The sequence below is a fragment of the Rhagoletis pomonella genome, unplaced genomic scaffold (genome assembly GCF_013731165.1).
Source record: "Rhagoletis pomonella isolate Grant_MI unplaced genomic scaffold, Rhpom_1.0 Rhpom_scaffold_02468, whole genome shotgun sequence".
NCBI classification, from domain to species: Eukaryota; Metazoa; Arthropoda; class Insecta; order Diptera; family Tephritidae; genus Rhagoletis; species Rhagoletis pomonella.
In genome coordinates, this window is record NW_023461022.1 from 3,798 (window position 1) to 25,076 (window position 21,279).

Here is a 21,279-nt window from a genome sequence, read left to right on the forward strand (position 1 = left end):
ATGGAAATATTCAAATCAAATACGCCCATATTAAAATGAAGCATTTTCACTGCACCGGTTCTTTATCATATGAAATCAAGAAAGCATATGTATACAAAGCATGCAAAGCAGTGACAACACATACATACATACATACATACATATGTACATACATACATATGTACATACATACATACATATGTACACACATGATATGCGTATTTTTTTTAAATTTAGCACGTTTTTTTTATTCTAAAATTTTTTTCCCTCAGTGTACCTTGTGATTTTTTTTTTTTAATTTGTTTTGGCATGGCATATTTTCAACATATAATATTTTTTTTTATCGAAAAATTTGTATGTGAAAAATTTGTCAAGAAAAAAAATTTTAAAATATTTCTTTTCAGAGAATTTTGATGTGAGTATGTGTGATTTTTTTCAAAATTTTTTCTCGCCCCGTTCTCGAGATATTTTGAAAAGATTTTAATCGATTTTTTTTGTTTTTGTTCTATAAAGTTTTTAAAAATGTATTAATCAAGCTCAAATATCATATTTATTTATTATTTGTGTTTATGTATCAACCCTAAACATTTTAAACAAATCAAACACATGAAGTGTGAACCCCATCCGTTTTGGTATGGAACGCCCCATATATACTCTGGGCCATTGTTTCAAGTGCTGTGTGGCAAGTGGCATCGTCCGGACGCGTCTTGTTTCTGCACGAAACGGCCGGCAGTACCAATTGTCTGAAAATATCACCCACAATTGCTACCAAAGATCTGCACTCTACGGAGCACTACGCAAAGTGACAAATGAAAAGCAATAAAGATAAAAACCAGAGTGCTTTTAACAAACTTCGGAATACCGTCTGACCTAGTTAATAACGATATAATAACGTATATCGTAAATGAGTAATGTCGAAGTTGCCAGACGATATGATACAAATTTTCTGAAATTCACACCGCAAGCAAAGAAAACATGGAATGCCCCCTCAAAAATCCAAACAATGATAATCAAATTCTTCGATATTCGTCCATAAAAGTTCGCTCCAAACAGGAACCGGAATAAGGATTATTTTAAAATTTTCTATAAAAATTAAACTGAATCTGTTACGATTTGAAAAATTAATCGCTCAGACAAAAAAATATATGTCGAGTTATATTGTTTTGATCAAAAATAAAACTCCTTTTTCGAGTGTTATTTTTTCGCTATGAAATAAAGGTTGTGTTGTGAGTTCTGTTTTTTATGAGATTTTTTTTTTTACCAGAAATAATTAAAATTTTTTTTTGATTCATTTTTTAGTTTTTTTTTTTTTGGAACCAGAAAAAAATTATTATTCTTTGAGTATTATTATTTTTTTTGACGAAAATTAAACTCATTTTTGGGCCGTAATTTTTTACCTTCAGATATAACAATAAATTTTTGAGCGTATTACTACTCCTCAGCCAATTGCGCATGCCACCTACAGATGTAAATAAAATCTTGCCAGTATCACACAACTGCATTTATAATAAAAAAATAAAAAAAACATTTATATTTCTATTCTTTTAGTAAGTAAACTCTAAGTTGCATTCCCTTAGATATTATCGCACGACCTGAATGAAACGTAAACGTAAAAGAAAGAGTGCCTCGATCATACATAGTTTGGAGCTTATTCGAATTTAGTTGGGTTAAATTAAAACCGGAAATGGAACGACAAATAGTAAAAGATAGTTGTATGTGTGTATGTATAAATAGGTGATAAGGGCAATATGAACGGTAGAAGGCAGAGTTAAGTCTGCTAAAGATTTATAAATGACTCCATTTAGCTTCTTATGCCATTCATTTAGTTAAATTTTAGAAAGCGCTTCTTTAGCATAGAAAGCGTATTAAATAGTAAAGTACTTTAGATTTTATTTAAAATGCTACATTATAAAAAATTTACTTTAAGTGACATCGAAGCCAGGCGAAAGCATTTAATAATATATACATATAACTTTGCACAAAATTCGGAGCACATTCGTAATTATATGTATGTACTAAAATTATATTTAGACATGTATTTATTTTGTTTTTAATTATGTACAAAATAGAGCTTTTAATTGAAATTTAAGTTTTTTATTTTTTATTTTTTTTTAAAGTTTGAAAAAGAGAGTTGAACAATAAACAAAAATGTAAACTCAACCAGTGATTAAAACTATGTTTTAATAATAATTTGTTATTTTCTATTGTTATTTGATATTTTTTTTTACTTTAGATTAACGGCTACAACATATTACTATTTTAAATATTTAGGCATAAATTTGTATTATATACAACAAACATACGGACATGTCTATAAGTATTAAAAAAATATATATACCGTAATTTACTTTATAATAATACTCAATTCTTGTTTATTTAGTAAACCCCTTTTGTAAAAAGAAAAAGTTATTTTTAGTGTTAAAATATTTCTATACATTGTAGTTTAAGTTCGGCTAACAAGCTACTTTTTTATATTGAAAATATCAAACAATTTAATAAACAAAAAATACTATATTTATGTACATATCTACATACATACGTACTTATGTATATACAAAGGTATATTCACTGTGTCTGCTACTTACGTGCCAGCGTTGCAGATGAATTAAATCTGGAGAATTATTGTATGATATTTATTGTGCTGTAAAGAATATTTAATTTAATTACCAGTACCATAAAATGCATAAGTAAATGTATGTAATTAAAAATTGAGAAATACATACATACATATATCTACATATTTGAAAAAAAACACGTGTATGTTGTTTTGATTTTTAACCGAAATTAAAATATGGTTCAGGTCGATGAATTTCATTACTCTGACCCACTTTCTGCTTCTGTTCATTCTGCTCGTGGCTCCTTTTGATTTACGAAATTATTTACTCTACGTTCAAAGTCAAACGATATGCGGTTATACTGGATGCTTATTTGTCGTGTTCTCCCAGTTAGCTAGCATGGCCTAGACTAGTTTGTATGGTAGCTCCAACATAAACGCACCCTAATCTGCGATACTTCTGTACTCAAGTCGACTTGGTCGAGTCGAGGGACGTAAGCATTTTTGCTATACGCTGCTGATACATACATATATAAACAATTAAACAAATCCAACGTTCGAACTTTGCTCCTATCGAAGAGATTTACATTGACCTTTTCTTGCTTAATAACAGATTTTTGCCTTTCGAAATGAATCAATACACAAAGGTTCATATTAACCGGAAGACTTAACATTTATAACCCACATTATAATTTACAACTAGATTAGGTTAGGGGGCGTCTATGGAATGTTCCACAGTTTCTATTGTGAAGGCACTCTTCAAGTGAATGCCAAGAGGATACACCTACCCTTATTTCAAAGGATTCTATTTAGAGAGAAGGTAAGTACTTTCATAAACCAAATGTTATTCCTAATGAAATTGAGGGGTTCCAACAGTTCCACCTTCCACCCGTGATGATACCGGTAAAGACTCTTACTACATATCCAATGAGTTTAAGGAGGTATTTCGTCTTCTTCCCACAAACCGCAGCCATAATAATCTTGAGATCTTACAGTCTTTATGTTTGTTCCACAAGTCATTAGTAACGGTCATAGAGTAGTGATCAATTTTCCTAAGGTTACCACTAAACGGTGGTAGTACGGAGTTATCCGCCTCATTAATTGGCATCTCAGAGCCATCCTATCGGGTCATCTCATCAGCTGACTCATTCCCTTAAATATCGCTGAGTCCGAGGGCACAGCATAGTGTGACGGCAATGTTGCTCAGTGATGCCAACGTGGCACGGCATTTCCATACAATTTCGGATTTCACCACCTTAGATACCATTTATTTCAAGGCTGCTTAACTATCGACAAAGATAGTAGCTTTATCATCTCGAACCGTGCTGCTTAATAAAGGCCTAGCCGCCCATTTATAGCGTAGATCTCTCGTCACACGAAAGGACTGTTCGATATGCAGATCCTCAAAGTAGAGATCAATTCCGGTTGCTGGTCGCACGTTTGAACCGTCAGTGAAGATGGATATACCCCGTTCTGCTACAGGTAGTCCTTATGTCGTTCATATCTGGTCGGAAATATAATAGGTACATTATGATTACATTAAGCCGCCCGCTTTTAAGTAATTTCATTGGAGCCTGAGACCGCTATTTTGCGACCGTACCATGGATACTAATAGTCAGCGCCTGCAGATGGAATATCATGTTAAGCCCTACCTGGGGTACGTTACTCATCGCTCCCTATATGCCAAGGAATGTGAGTGTTTGAATTCGTCTTATTATTATACCCTTTCTAGAGCTCTCCACCACACTAATGACGCACGAATTGCAATTGGTGTGTTGACTGTGGTGTACACCCCACAGGTAATATACGGTACCAGTCTCCATTCCTTTTCGAAGGTTCTTTTACACGTTTAGTATGCTGCTAGAGCATTCTTATCTCTCTCCTCTACATTTCTTTTCCAATACAACTTGGGATCAAGAATCATTCCGAAAGATTCAAAGCAGCTAGTCCTAATTTCGGCAGAGAAAAGTGGGAACTTTTGTTTTTTTGGTAAACAATACCAGTTCTGTCGTTAATGTTGGGTTAACCCCCAACACGTCATGGTTAGCCAACTTGGTGCCGTTTTAGGTTTTAAAATTTATCTGCCCTTCAAATACATTTTTTCAAGAACAAAATTTGTGTTAGGCGGGCAGAATTAATTTTAGAAGCTACTTGAGAATATGAGTCTTCGAGATGCCACTCAGTGCACCATCCATTAGGTAAGTTATCGCTTTCTAGAATTCACCATTTTTGAGTATCACAAAATCATCGGCGTAGGCGACATGCGTTATTCTCTTTGTTTCAAGCATTTTCAGAATTTCGTTCACCAACAGGAGCCGGTGGTGAGAGCCTATATATGTTGAGCTATGCCCAGCGTGTAGATACCAATTATTTCCCTGATTATGTTCTAAAGCATTAAGGTATCCGATTCTGTCGGTGCGAGAATGTTCCGATAAAAATTACAACAATGTAATCCATAGTTCTAAATGAGGAACCTCCTACTTGTGCGATTTTGCTGCAGCGATTTATTCGAACATTCACAGTTCTTCTTTTCGTCGTGCCGAAATCGCAGACTGCTGCGTTGTGAGAACTAAATGGGTCAATAGACGGGTTTGGTAAAATTAAAACCAAAATTAACGTAAGAAAACAAAACATGTTCATTGTAGAAAAGCTAAGAACTTAATTTTTTGATTAAAATTATTTTTGGTTGACATTTTTCCTGCGATATCACCGCATAAATGTGCGAGTACTTGGGTTTTCGAAGTAGTAAAATCTATAGCACCAAAAACTGTGCGGATTCGCTCCGACGGATTCGTACAGGTGTTTGGATGCCTTTATAATTTTATTTTAAATTATGTAAATAATATGCTTTTCTTTTAGTAGTACATACACACATATGCACTTGAATAGGAACAGTATTTTACATCAAGATCCGGGTTTACTTTACTTTTTGGTATAAGGTAAGGTTCGCTATGAAGAGTACCCAGATTTACATATAAGCTTCAAGTGGTTATTGTATTGAGGAGGATTTCTCGACGATTCCCTATATAAATTCAGTACAGCAAATATTACAATTTTGTTTTTGAAGGGTTCCACACGATGGAAGGGATGTACCAACATTGATCGCACTAAAAAAGTTAAGAGACGAAGGTACCGTTGATCTCGTTAGTACATCGCTTAACCTTGGAACCGTGACATAGCTATGTATACACTAGCGTGGGCTTACTTCGATTTTATTGGAGCAAAAAAAAAAAATTTTTTCTAATTCTTATTTCTGGAGCACAAATATTAACCACAAATTTTAGTCTTTCACACAGATTGTTTCTAGAGCATAATGAACCATATTTTTGCTATTACGAATCAAAATAAAAAAAAGCATTTTGACTGCTGTTCATAGGCTCAAAATTTATGCACTAATGAAGTAAATATTAGTCTCATATCATCTTAAGTAGCAGTTCGCACGCCTTATTCTTTCCCACGTACATTCTAGAAGCGTAAAATTGTAAAGGCTTGTTTTCACTATGACAATCTCAGTCGCATTTGTTGTCAAATAAGTGAAAACACATGGACAAATGGGACTAAAAACCGGTATACATATGTATATTGATTTCGAACAGGATATGTCTTTAGTCGTGCATATGGAAAATCTCACGAATTGTTTTTTTTTTTTTACAGCCGTATTCTAACAAAGTCACAAACTTCAGCTCATCACTGCTGTGATTTCAACCGCGCCTCAAAGCTTGCCGCTCAAAAAATATGCCGCTTCAATTGAATTTTTTAAATTTTTGTGTATTTTTCTAGCACTCAAAATCGAATTTTTTGTGACACATTTCTCGGCGCACTTGAAGTCACAACAGTGATGAGCTAAGTTTTGTGACTCTGTTAGAATAGAGGGGTAAGTGTCACTTCCTTCGTGCGCCTGAAAGAGAAACTCAACTCTAAAGCATTCTGCTTACATATATTTCAATCAATGGAGTTGCAGAAACAAGTATCTACAATAAAAAATATACAAATCAAGTATTTGAACAATTTTAGCCTCAAAAATCATAATTGTTTTTTTTTTTTTAATAACTTGGGAAGTTTTGAAGTAGAATGTTCATATTAGAGCCAATGGACGTTGACATCAAATATGTACAACATATCTATGAAGTTTCAAGAGTGTACCCACCAAATTAAAAAAAAATTTCTGTCGCAGGTAGTTCGTAATTTTTGAAATTTTAAGATCTTTTTAACTTTAGTAATTTAATTCTTGCCAAAACGAACGAATCTAGTGATATAAAACTAGTGTGCCACCAAATTAAAAAAAAAATGCATTGAGTAAAAGATGACTATGTTTGGAGAAACTAAAATTCCACTTTTACAATTTTATTGGCATACTCGAAATTCATTCTAAAATTATTATACACATGAAGAAAGTAATCTATGCATATGTGCATAATGTGTAAAAATCTTGCACGCCAATGTTTAATTACTTTTAAATTACATACACTGCCGGAACAAAGTATTGGCACAGCAAATTTTTCACAATATATGTATGCAACAGTTTTTATTCTAATACCATATTTATATACAAAATTTGGCGGAAAAATATTATAATAAAAATTGTTGCATATATCGTGAAAAACTTGCTGTGTCAATACTTTGTTCCGGCAGTGTATATAACTTTTAAGTTAAGGCGTGCGAGTAAACTTGATAGCTGACTGTGTGTGGTGCTATACTTTAGTGTTTATGTAAATAAAACTCTTTTAACCCCACATTTAGTTATGAAATTGTGCTTCAGTTTTTCTATATCATGAATGCCACTATTATTTTGATTTTCTAGTAATTGCAAAAAATGTTAACCATAAGTGCACACAAATATTTTAATGCTCGCAGCTGTAAATACAATTTAGCGATGGATTCTTGGTGTTTACTCAAAATGGAAGAGAATGCATTATCTAAAAAAAAAAACGATTTTTGTCGGGAAGTTTTGGCGCCAAATTATTATCTAGTAAAAACCAGCCTTAAAAGTCTCTGCTATAAATGACGACAGTTAAGTTGTGTTTTTTTTTTCGACATATCATAACTGTATTTCTTCAATAGTCATAATCATTTTCTTTTAGTTTTATTAATTTTTTATTTTTTTGTTTGTTTATTTGTTTGGAATTTATTCTTTGTTTATGATCATATATATTTACTACAATAAAACATGCAATGATAATAATTTAAGCGTATGTTAATATGTATGTATATGTATGTAAGTGTATGTGTGAGACTACATGTAATTAAATACAATGTATGCTTGTTTATAATTAGCTTCAATTTTTCCTCTTGCACTTTGAGTGTGAAATTTTTTTTTAAATTTAATAAACTTCAGCAAATTTACGTTTGTATGCACGAGTATGTATTTAAGTAGTAGCTTCAAGGCAGCCAATTGATAGTTTTGCAGAAATTAATTTTCAATTCAAAAATTATGTATTTTCATAATTATTTTAAATATTTTCTTCTCTGTTGCTTTCATAGACATAAACTACTTTTTTCGGTTTATTGCATTTGCCTGAACATTTTTAGGGCATTTGAGAGTTGCTTTTGAAGAGTTTTATTTTGTAACAAATGTTATTGAAGTTGAATTTCAGCGAGTTGTGAATCATAGATTTTATTTATTTTCTTTTTAGTAAAAAAGTGTCATTTGCGGCTAATACTTTCATTTACATAGATAGTGACTTCTTACGTCAGCTGTGTTCTTTTTTAAATGTTTTTTTTTTTTGTGTGTTTTGCTATGTGTTGTGTTGAATAGAGTTGTGTTGTTTGTGTATTTGTATAAATAAATTACAACTAAATTATTTAATATTCATATATAATATTTCTTAATATTTTTTTTTTGTAAAAAGTGTAGCTTCTTTTGTATTATTGTTGTACAAGTTCAGAATTGGTTTATAGTTGTTTTTTTTTCTTTTTATTTTGTTTATATATCTTTTTTAACAGCGTTTCTAACTGTAATCGTTATGATAATAATATTGATAATTGTTGTATTTTTGGTAATTACACCGGCCCACACGACTTTGCACCGATGAAAAAATCAAGCATTTTAACAAACGTTCTGCTGAGTCGGTCAATAGAAAAATTTTTCCTTGTAACATGGCGAATGGATTTAAAAAAAAAATCAGATTTTTATGAAATTTTATATCCAAAAATTCGTTGAGTGGCTGATTACAAAGCTGAAAGCATTTTTCAAAAGTTCAAAAAAAATCTAATAAATTTCCAGATTTTTATTAAATTTGATATTACAAGGTTTTTTGAGTCGCTGATCACAAAACTGACATCAGTTTTCAAAAATTCAAATGCAATGTGGCGAATGGATTAAAAAAATCAGACATTTATGAAATTTTATATCCAAAGATTCGTTGAGTGGCGGATTACAAAGCTGAAACCATTTTTCTGAAGTAAACAAACAAAATTTTTAATGTTCAAATTTTTTCGAAATTTTTGGAATGGAGTTTAAAAATATCAGATATTTGAGAAATTTTATATACGAAGGTTCCTTGAGTTGCTGATAACAAAACTGAAATCAGTGTTAAAAAATTTAAAATGGCAATTTTATGAAACTTGATAGCCAAAGGTTCTTAGAGACGCTTATTATAAAACTGAAATCAGTTTTCAAAAATTTTATTTTCAAAAATTGTTTTTAGATTCATAGTCAGCAACCCCAAAAACCCGTGCATACGAAGCTTAGTAAAAATTAAAAAACGCAATATTTTATTGACCGATTCAGCAAAGTGGTTAATGACTCGATCTATAAAAACAACAGTTACGGGAACTTTTTTGTCCTTCACTTTCCGAAAATGCTTGATTTTTTTATGAGTGCAAAAAAAAATTTAATTTTGTCGGACGGTGTTATAAATGATGTTACATAGTAATGCTCTAATGTGTTTGCTTTTTTTTAGTTTCAGTTGGAATTTCTTCTGTTTTTTATTTGGTTCCTTATGCAAATGTTGGCTTACAACTTTCATTACAGTTAAATACCTTTAGTCATACATATTATTCATTTGGAATACACAATTAACGAACAGCTTCTCCACTATTTCAACATTTTCTACTTTAATCGCATTCAATTCAATACAATTTTCCAATACAGCTTTTGCAGTGGCTTTTTTATGAATTCTTTTTTTTTTAAACCTTTCTTTTTCAAAAAACATTAATTAGTATTTTCTTAGTTACCATCGCCTCAGTTGATAACAGTTTTTATTTACGGCAATTGTTTTACAAATTTTAAACTCACTTCAACAGCTTTAATTACTGGTTTAATTAAAAAATTTATTCAGCACATTTACATACAATACAGCAAACAATGTATTTATTTGGTAATTGATTTTCAAAACTTTAAAACCGAGACAACCAAAAAAATTCTTAAATCATCATGACAACGCAAGTCAACAGCATTCATTTATGCATTTATATGTTTTACTGCATTACTTATTTTTACTTTAAATAGTTTTACATTTAGTTATTAATTCATTTATTTTTAGTAATTTTTATAAGTATATTTGTGTCTAGATGTGTCTATGTATGTATGTATGTATGTAGGTATGTGTGGGGGTTAGGGATGTGTGCATATGTGTATGTATATTTAACAATTACAATTCGCATTGGGCGTGCCTTGAGGTTGATCTGTCAGTCGTTGTCCCTTTTGCCCAGCACCCACTAACGTAGGATCCGAGTCTAAACTCTCCGACATTTTGTCGCAAATTATATCGACCAGTCGCTCAAAAACAGCCTGCAAGCAACAAATATTTACACTCATCTTTTAAATTACTCCTCATCTACTTAAATGAAATTCACTTCACTTACCTTAACATTGACATTCTCTTTGGCTGACGTTTCAAAGAACTCAACACCCAGCTGATCGGCCAGCTGTCGGCCCCGCTCGAATGAGATTACACGCTGATCCTCCATGTCGCATTTGTTGCCGACAAGTATCACTTGTGCGTTGTCCCAGGAGTATGTCTTGATTTGAGTTACCCTGCGAGTGTGGAAAGATGTTTAAATTAAAGTGAAAATCTAAAATGACCCGTTGGCGATGTAATTAAAATACTCAAAATTATATATTTCATTAAACGTCTGGCAGGGCGAAATATAAATGCATGCCGTTGGATGGATATTAAATGTCAGATGCTCTCCTCTCACCAGCGCACAATGCTACAAAACTGGAATTTACTGTTGGTTGAGGAAAGTTCACCGCCCTAATTTTTCAACCGGTTTGGTTATTTGTTTTTTGAAAGCTAATAAAATTTAGAAGAGACCATTTTAGAACGATCCTTGAATTTTTATTTGTTAGTTAATATTTATAAAATAAAAAAATATTATCAAAATTTTAAATTTTTTTGGGAATTTTTAGAAAAATTTTAGGAATGCAGTTGTATAGCCCATTTATCATAAAATCTCGTCTAAAATTAATTAGCTTTTATTAAACAAAATAATATTAGTAAATTCCAGTTTTGGGCCGCAGTGCAGTGCGTGTTGGGGAATCAAGCAACTTCACTCAGCCACCTATTTGCTAAAGATTTTCGCGCGCCACTGCTTATTTTTCTCACCGAAATATCTAGAAAACATCTAAAACGGTCTCGCAAAAGCAAAACCCTAATTACATCGACAAATTGCAGAAAAAATACCTCGAAAAGTTCAAAAGGATCTCCTTAATTAAAGCCCGAAGTATCGCGAAAAGCTGGAGGTGGTCGCTGCTTGTAAGTCGGTTACACCTAAGCCGTCATAAACTCTGCTCAGAGAACATTTAAATATAATTTGTGAATCAACACATCAGAGTAGTTAAGCTAACTGAACGACCACTGAATAAGAACCAATTTACCTATCAACCAGGCAAATCCACTGAGACTGGCATTCACAGCCTTACGTCGAAAATCAAAAAGGACATTTCAGGGGCTTTTGACAACACTGCATACAGAGCAATAAGAGATGCCCTGATATGCAAGGAGGAAGCACCATCATAATAAATTGGGTGCTTTGTATGCTAAAAACAAGGAAGATCAGGATGGATCTGGAAGGCACGAAAGAATCCATTACAGCCATACGAGGTTGCCCTCAAGGGGGTGTACACTCTCCTCCCTCTTCTGTGGACTATGGTTATAGACGAACTCCTCTCTCCCAGGCTATGCAGACGATCTGGTGGTTTGTGTAAGAGGTCTGCATGCCGAAAACGATTTCCAATCGCATGCATCGCAGGGCTTGTTGCAAGATGGTGTGACACCAAAGGATTATCAATTAATCCTAATAAATCAATTCTGGTTCCGTTTACCAGGAGAAAAGAGTTATCCATGACAGAGTTTACTCTGAGCGGCACTAGAATAGGGCTGTCAAATGAAGCAAAATACCTGGAGGTGTGGCTGGATAAGGCACTCACCTGGAATGTACATTTGGATGCAACCGTAAACAAGGCAATGAGAGCCTTCTTCGCATGCCTGCGACTTTATGGGAAGACATGGGGACTCTCCCCTAAAATGACCTACTGGTCATACAACACAGTTGTGCAGCCGATAGTCACCTACGCATCCTTGGCATGGTGGACAAAAGCGACACAAAGAACTGCTAGCGCAAAACTAAGCAAACCGCACTGAATGGTATGCATTGGTATAACAGGGGCTATGCGGACCTGTCCTGCTGATGCACTTAGTTCTCTTCTAGGTATACCACCCTTCTCAATTCTAATAGAGAGGGAAGCCAGCCATGACAGGTCATAAAAAGGTCCTAATGAAATTTACAAATTACCCTCTAATACACATGAGAGATGCAGTGGCTCCAATGCTAGTCATTTCTTGGAATTTCAAGTGACCAAGCACCTAAGAGCACAAAAAAATCCTACACCAAAGCCGGAGCTGAAGTTTGGTACACTGACGGATCAAAACTTGATGATGGAAAAAATGGAGCTAGTATATTTGGGCCTAATTTAAAAAAGATCGATACCAATAGGGAGCTACCCCACCGTTTTCCAAGCAGAAATTCATGCGATCGAGATTTGTAGCAGAGCCTCTAAAAACATCTGCCGGACAGTCAGGCTGCTTTGCTAGTGCCTAGATCCCACATAATAACATCAAAACTAGTGTATGACTGCCTCAACACCCTAAACGTTCTTGGAAGCAAGAACACAGAATTGCTGGGCTGGGTGCCGGGGCATGGGGGCCACGACGGTAATGAACAGGTGGACCGCATGGGAAAATACGGAGCTACCACAATATTCCATGGCCTGGAACCCTTTTGCGGGCTCACCAAAGCCCACTTAAGGGAGGTCATAAACAAGTGGGTAGAAAAAAAATTCGATAGACACTGGAGTGAATGTCCAGGGCAAAGACAAGCTAAGCGGTTCATCTGACCATCACAAGAAGCTTCAAAAAAGCTCATAAATCTAGGCGGGGAGGATCTTCGGACCCTCGCTGGGTAGTTCACGGGATATTGTTCCCTGCGTTATCACCTCAGTAAAATGAATCTTTCAGGCAGGAGCTTCTGTCGCTACTGTTAGATGGGCGAAGAAACGCCAGAACACATCCCTTGTCAATGTGTTGCTCACGCTAGGCGCAGACTCGCTCACCTAGGTGGTACAACACTTAATCCATTCGAAATAGGGAACAAAAAGGCCTCGGAAGTGCTAGCCTATATTAAAAGCCTTCACCTATAGGGTAAAGGGTCACGCAAAATAGACCCTAGACCCTAGAGGTCGCAGTGCTCAAGGCTCATAATAATATTAATAAAAACTAATCATTCATAAAAATAAATTTTTAGAAAAAAATTTGCTATAACAAAACCTTTTCCAGTGCTGTCGGAATTTTCTGCCTAGGTACTGTAGTATTTTTTCTTATATATTTCAGCCAATATCTAGCAACTCAACTTTTCCTGTACCAACTTGGGAGGCATCATTTTCAATACTTTGTAAATTGAATGAAATATTGTGCGTATCTTCTACGAAGCAATTATGTACATTCCCCCACATTTTGACTTTAACTTCCATACAAAATACATATATGTATCCACTGAATGTTTTCTCCCCTCCATCATTTTATACACATCTTTGCATTTAAATTGCAATTTCTCATTTGCAAATATTTATCTTTCGTTTCCCCCTCCTTTGCGCCGTTCTACTTACCAATCCTGCACAGAATTGAAACTATCCTCATTTGTGACATCATACATTAGAATGAAACCCATGGCGCCACGATAATATGCTGTGGTTATTGTTCTATAACGTTCCTGACCCGCTGTATCCTGTAAACGATAAAAGAAAAACAAAAACAGAAACAAAATTAATTGCATCCTAATAAATGTCGGCACATTAACACTTTTATTGGCGACAAATTGCACTTTTTTGTAATCATGGACGTGTAACTATAAAAGTGCAACAAAGTTATAGGTTTTCCATGAATTTTGCACGCGCATATGTAGGCCACCACGATAATGACTTAGGGCCGGTTGTTCAATGTCTGATTAGCACTAATCGGAGGTAGAAGCTCTGGTTAAATACAACGACTGCTTTATCGATCACATGTTTTATGCATGATGTCGAAAACGTCGATAATGATGTTTAACCGGCAAGTAGTGATAACCAGACATTGAACAACCGGCCCTTAAAGGGTGTTGATAACGACTTCACACCTCTTGTGCTTAAATGACCGGTTAAATTTAGCTAAATACATCGGATTATTCATTCAATTTCATCAAGGCAAGGTAAAAGGTTTTATCATTAGTTTTTGACGATGAAAAGATTTACAGATAAATTCGGTTACAAGCAATCGATCATTTAAGCACAAGAGAAGACTGAACGAAGACGAAGTGACTCATGACATTTTCAATATAAACGCCTCATGTATGAACATACAGTGGCGGTCAAAAATGGATGAATGGTGTTTCGTTTTTAATATTTACAATATTATTCAAGCTAAATTTTTTTAGATATTTTTTATAAAAATATGGTTCATTTATGGTGATTTTTAATCTTTTTTTTTTGCTGACCGCTTTTCGTTTTTTTTCATATAAAAAGCGAAATTTAGGAAAACTGGCGTTGACTTTTTTAGTTTCATCGCAAAAGATCTTGCGCATATTTTTCCACATAAAATTCATGTTTATATGGAAAAAAGTGCAAAACGCTGTCAACAAAAAAAAAAAATTATTAAAAATCAATGCTTTAGCTCGAAAAACATTAAAAATATCAAAAACGACACACCATTCATCCATTTTTACCCGCCACTGTATATACATGGCATGTCACAATGTACATATAATATAAATAGATACGAATATGCGTATTATTCTTAGAATCAATAATGGAATTTCTGAAAAATATTATCGCAGAGAAATCAAATTTTAATAAAACAAGTAAGAAAGTCTAAGTTCGGGCGGAGCCGAACATTAAATACCCGGCGCAAGTATTAAATATATGTTTTCCACCTTTCCGAAAGCTACCGCTACATGATAAGCCGGGGTGTATACATTTTAAGTAAATTAGCGTCCTTAAATTTCGAAATATTGAAATTTCAAGCATATCTGAAATTTACCGTTATATGAAAAGCGGCCTCAATTTTAGTCCGATTTCAACAATTTTCAACGGTTTGCTTTTATGTGGCAAGCACAATAACCATACCGAGCTTGGTACAAATTGCTAGAACGGTTAGCGAGATACATATATGTGATCACAAGTGGGCGGTGCTACGCCCATTTTCCAAAATTTTGTCATAAACGTATTTCTTGGTAAAGAATTGTTGCAATCATCAATTTTGAATAAATTAGCTTCAATATTTACTGATTTATCGAAGATTTTGTATTTCTCGAAATTACCGTTATATGGGATGTGGGCGTGGTTATTGTCCGATTTTAGAAATTTTCGGCCAGTTGGTATGCTGTATCAGGACCAACAACTGTGCCAAGTTTGGAAGAAATTGGTGTAGCGGTTACCAAGATATACACATGTAACCATAAGTGGGCGTGGCTACGCCCATTTGCCAAAATTTTGTAATATTCTTATTTTTCGTCTAAAACTCATTGCAAATATCAATTTTGAGTGAATTATCTTCAGTAGTTACTAAAATATCGCAGTTTTCGTTTTTCTGAAAATTACCGTTATATGGGAGGTAGGCGTGGTTATTGTCCGATTTTTAAAATTTTCAGCCATTTAGTATGCTGTACTAAGGCCAACAACTGTGCCAAGTTTGGAAGAAATTGGTGCAGCGGTTACCAAGATATGCACATGTAACCATAAGTGGGCGTGGCTACGCCCATTTTCCAAAAATTTTTAATATTCATGTTTTCCGTCTGAAACTCATTGTAAGTATCAATTTTGAGTGAATTATCTTCAGTAGTCACTAAAATATCGCAGTTTTCGTATTTCTTAAAATTACCGTTATATGGGAGGTAGGCGTGGTTATTATCCGATTTCACCCATTTTCAATACCATCCGTCCCACGCCCAAAAGAAGTTCACGTACCAAGTTTCGTTAAGATATCTAAATTTTTACTCGAGTTATCGTGTGCACAGACGGACGGACGGACGGACGGACGGACAGACAGTCACCGCTTAATCGATTTCTCTTTTCATTCTGATCATTTATGTATACATTTGTCTATATCTATCTCGATTCGTTTCGCCTGTTACAAACAACCGTTATGTGAACAAAGTTATAATACCCTTGTGCACAAGTGCGCTCGGGTATAAAAAGAGAAGCAAGTATTTTAAATAGCTAGGAGAGTATATACCAGGAATATTAACTCTTTTGTGCGGAGGACGAATGGAATTGAAAATGGCCAAAATCGGGCAATAACCACGCCTACCTCACATATAACGGTAATTTAGAGAAATACGGAATCTTCGATAAATCAGTAAATATTAAAGACAATTTATTCAAAATTAATGATTGCAACAATTCTTTACCAAGAAATACGTTTATGATAAAATTTTGGAAAATGGGCGTGGCACTGCCCACTTATGATCACAAATGTGTATCTCGGTAACCGTTCTACCAATTTGTACCAAACTCGGTATGGTTATTGTGCTTGCCACATAAAAGCAAAACGTTGAAAATTATTGAAGTCGGACTAAAATTACGGCCGCTTTTCATATAACGGTAAATTTCAGAAATGCTTGAAACTGCAATATTTCGAAATTTAAGGACGCTAATTTACTCAAAGTTGATACTCCCCGTCTTACCATGTAGAGCAGTAGCTTTCGGAAAGGTGAAAGACGTATATTTAATACTTGCGCCAAATTAAAGCGCTTGGACTGTAGATGTGCAAACTGGTTTTAGTTTTTCGAAAAGAGTTGCCACCTGTTGAAAAATTAAAATAAAGATATTGAATAATCAATGCCATCAAATCCGCACCGTTCGTTCGAATTTTCAAAATGAGGCATCAAACTAAAATCCTTAAACTGCAGATATGCAATAAGATTTTACTTCTTTGAAAAGAGTTGCCACCTTTTAAAAAATTATATTCAAATTATTTAAACAAATAAATCAATTACTACAAACTGGATATCAATCGAAAAGGTTTTGAAAAGATTCGTTTCTTAGCTGAACTATAGAAGAGTTGCCACCTGTTTAAAAAATCATTTTAGGTAAGGGACATATGTATAACCATATGGGTGCAAAACGAAAGGGGTTTCAGAAAGTAGTAGTTTGAAAATATTATGAAGAGGGTTGCCACCTGCTTGAAATGTTGAATTTAGTTTACTTATACACAAGTTATACGAAATATCAAAATAGATATGGATGTCAAACGAAGGAGTGTTAAGAAATCTTTGCTTTGAACGCTAAGTATATTTTTGAGGTGTTGGAAGAGGGTTGCTACCTGTTTAAAAAGTTAAATTCAAATTATTGTATAAGTTAAATGAGTTATTAAAATATGGGCATAAATCGGAGGGGGTTTGAAAAATTTGTATTTCTGAACTGTATTTAGCGGGGTTACCACATGTTTGAAAATTAAAATTCCACTTAATTCATTAGTTAATTAGAATGTGTATCGCAGTGTCCGGTGAAGGAGAGTTAACAATGATTAATCTTGAAAATACTTTTCAGGAGGGCTGCCACCTGCTGGAAAGGTCTAACTCAATTAAACAATTCAAAAAGTATATGAAATATGAAAATACTGTAGTCCAACGAAATAAGGTTAAGAAATCTTTAGTTTGAACATTTCGAATGTTTGAAGAGAGTTACCACTTGTTTAAAAAGTTACATTCAAATTTATTTAGAAGGGTTGCCATTTGTTCGAACATTAATGTACGTGAAAGATTTCCCTATGCGCAAAATGTCACTACATTTGTATGGTAATACGACGGCCAGCGGCACACCATTTTGATTGATTTTTATTATATTAAAGGATGCACGTCACCAAGTGTGGCGATGTGTGCAGCTCTCACATTCACATGCCTATCAGGCTAATCTTAACTAGGTATTTATAACAGCAATCAACAGTTTTTTTGTTAGAGAAGATACGCTTTACGGCATGTTAATAATAAAAATGTATTAATGGTGCAAAGCAAAAATAGTTGTTGTAAATTTAAGTAGATGTTATTTTCACTGATAAAGACAAAGTAGGAATATATATTTATAACCAATAAAATACGATAACCATTTAAAATATATAAAAACTTTTGTATTAAAAAAAAACGATATATTAAAAGACTTCACTGAAATGCATACATATATACTCGGGTAAAGTGTGTACTCAGCGTTATAAGCATCGATGCATAGAGGCATACAAGTGCACTTCAAAATTAGAAGCAAAGGCAACAAGTTTCCTTGTACATCGAAACAAAAACACCAACCAACTGCAGATTCGCATTATAAATAACGCCAACTATTTATGTGTTGTAGTATATTAATATTTTCCACATGAACGAACTGAAGTACCGGCGATAACGAGCAAGTGTTCTGCAACTGATAAAGTAAAAGTCAATAGGACAAGGTCAAATGCAGACAGGTAGCTACAGCCGCAACTAACCAGGCTTTTCTAGCTCTGTACTTCTACACACACAACTAACATTTACGCATACACAACGCACAACGCTATTACGAATATATTGTGATACTGCACATTTGCATGTGTTAATAGGATTTGAAATTCCACGTAACACTTTGCTTTATACATACATATATATATATATATACACCCCGTGTTATAATTATAACCGCACCATATGTTAACAAGTTTAGACTATTTATTTTATTTTATTTTTTTCTATTGAACCTTAATTTTTTTAGTAAAAATATAGCTTTTCTTTAACAAAAACCATATAAATCTAAGTTTCAAGCTTTTGGCAAAATTAAAAAAAAAAAACACATATATAAAGTTTTTTAATTAGATTTCTTAGAAATATTTTGATTATGTAATTGTATGAACCGTTCGACTTCAATATAATTAAATGCGGGTTTAAAGTAGCTAGGACTTTTGGTAATTTTTTTTGTTGAAGTTGTCACTCATTTTCCGTCAGCAAAAAAAAACTTAAAAAAACGACGGTAAGTCCTAGCAACTTAAAACTTGCACTTTATAATACTAAAATTAAATGGACTAAAAAATGGCATACTCAAAAATTTTCTGAGCGATCTAATTAAAAAGTTAGAATTTTTTACGGAAGTTTGTTTATTTTTTTTTTCTAATCTTCTATCACGTTGTTATTTGTTACGTAAAAAAAATGCAGTTTTCCCAGTTAAGCGTTATATAAGCCACAATATTGAATGCAGATAACGTTTCTAAAAACATTCAGTGTCAGTGCATTCTCTATAAAAAAAAGTGCTGCCAACTTCACCCCGTAAATAAAAGTCTCATCTTTCCTCAACGCACACATCCAAGGCCACAAGGCACTTTGTTGTAATTATTTCACTTTAATGTGATGCTTTTTATGACATTTTCTCGCCGTCGGTGGTCATTAAACGAATGGTGGCCCGCACACATTTCCAGTAAAAAAAAAAAAACATTCCGCTTGAAAGCACACATTTTTCATTGGAAGCTTACATAAATATAAGCGAGTTGATTTTTTATTTTTTATTTTATTTTTTGCTTTGTACTTTAATAATTAATCACTCGTCGGTCCATTTTGTGTTATCTGCTCTTTTCTTACACTCGTTTGCTTTTTAAATAAATAATAATTTTGTGCTCATTTTTCTTGTTTGCACTTTCTTACTTACCCATATTTGCAGCTTGACGCGCTTATCATGTCGAAACACAGTTTTCACTTTGAAATCAATGCCAACCGTTGACACAAAAGCTGAGGTAAAACTGTCATCGGCATAACGAAAGAGAAAACTTGTCTTGCCTACGCTCGAATTGCCGATTATCAGTAGCTTAAACATATAGTCGAAATTTTGATCGGCTGCATCCTTTTGCCACTTGGGATCCCCACTGCCAGCCATCTAGAAAATGTGTAAAGGAAAGGCAACATTTATTTTAAGAATTTTTGTAGGTTCATTAAAATGTACAAAAAAAAGGAAAGGAGTTGATATTTATAACAAAATTACTTTAAAGAAATAATAAACCAAATTATTTTTCACACAATCCAATTCAATAATTTTCAATGATAATGCTTTCAAACACTTTATCACTCTTTTCATTTTACTCATACTACTACTATGGTTACATACTTGCACATCCGTCCTACACATTGCTCCCATTTTCCTCAAATAAGTAGAATAGCGCATCCCATTTGTGCCAAGGATGCACGCGCATCAATGCCATCGTTAAAACTAGTCATAAATACTAATCATACACAGGCGGACACACATACTTTGTAGATGCTGTTATTTCATTAAACCTTCCCGCACTTATTTGCCGACATATATGTATATTTCTTATATTCATTAAGTATGCCTGCACTTAAGTGCTCGCTCGCTTTCTTTCTTACTTACTCACTTACACATTAGCTAAGCACACAAAATAAGTAGTAATACCCGTAACATTGCGGCGAATGCACAAATCAACAGCGTAGGCAGGCAGGCATAGGCTTTCACTTGATTTGCTGTGGCCTGAATGTGTAAACCTGTTGCTTCGATTTACTTTCTTGAATGCACACAAGTATGTATACTTACATACATATGTATGTACATAAATACGTGTTTGCAAGTATGTACAAGCAGCCCCATAGCAAAAAAAACTCTTAACTCGTTTCGGTCCTAATATTACAAGAACTACAAACTGCGTACACTATACTTTTCTTGGAGCCAAGACAGAAACTGGTGGATACAACTTTACTCGCATGTATGTATATATATTTTCCATGATTTTTGATTCAAATCAATCCATTCTTCTTACAAATATACGCTCCGATTTTGGACCTTAATTCGTTTATTTATTTAAATAACAATCCATAAGGTATTACATTTCATACAGATTAAAAAGCATTAAGAATTAAAAGTACAAACTAATTCATTCGGTTAATAGATTTCTGCGTAAGAGTAGGCAAAAACAGGAGAATTTGAGAGCAAGTTGAATTCCTTTAAAGCTCTGAATATGAGCCAATCCCAGGAGTTGTTTTTTAGCGTCACTTCCTTCTCTCGCCAGAAAAACTACTCTAAAGCATTTTTCTTGCATACCTGTATTTAATTTAATGGAGTTCCAGAAACAAGTGCAATAAAAAATAAATCAAGTATTTGAACAATTTTAGTCTTAAAACGTTTATTTAGGCGAAAAAGTTACGAAATTACTAATTTTTTCATTCTCACTGGAAATCATAATTGCTTTTTTTTCAATAGTTTTTAGAGAGTAGAGAATAGAAAGTTTTGAATTCAAAATCAATTTGATTAACAA

General features: G+C 33.7%; 1 protein-coding gene across 1 annotated transcript; it reads right to left on the reverse strand.

The window, feature by feature from the left end:
• Positions 1-10,047: 10,047 nt before the first annotated feature.
• Positions 10,048-19,913, reverse strand: LOC118753440 (ras-related protein Rab-3). Its single transcript, XM_036488318.1, has 4 exons — positions 19,665-19,913; positions 13,641-13,759; positions 10,340-10,511; positions 10,048-10,265 (listed from the first exon to the last, which is right to left on the reverse strand). Exons 1-4 carry the CDS (start codon positions 19,887-19,889, stop codon positions 10,119-10,121), a joined length of 663 nt encoding a protein of 220 aa, XP_036344211.1. The 5' UTR covers positions 19,890-19,913; the 3' UTR covers positions 10,048-10,118.
• Positions 19,914-21,279: the final 1,366 nt, after the last annotated feature.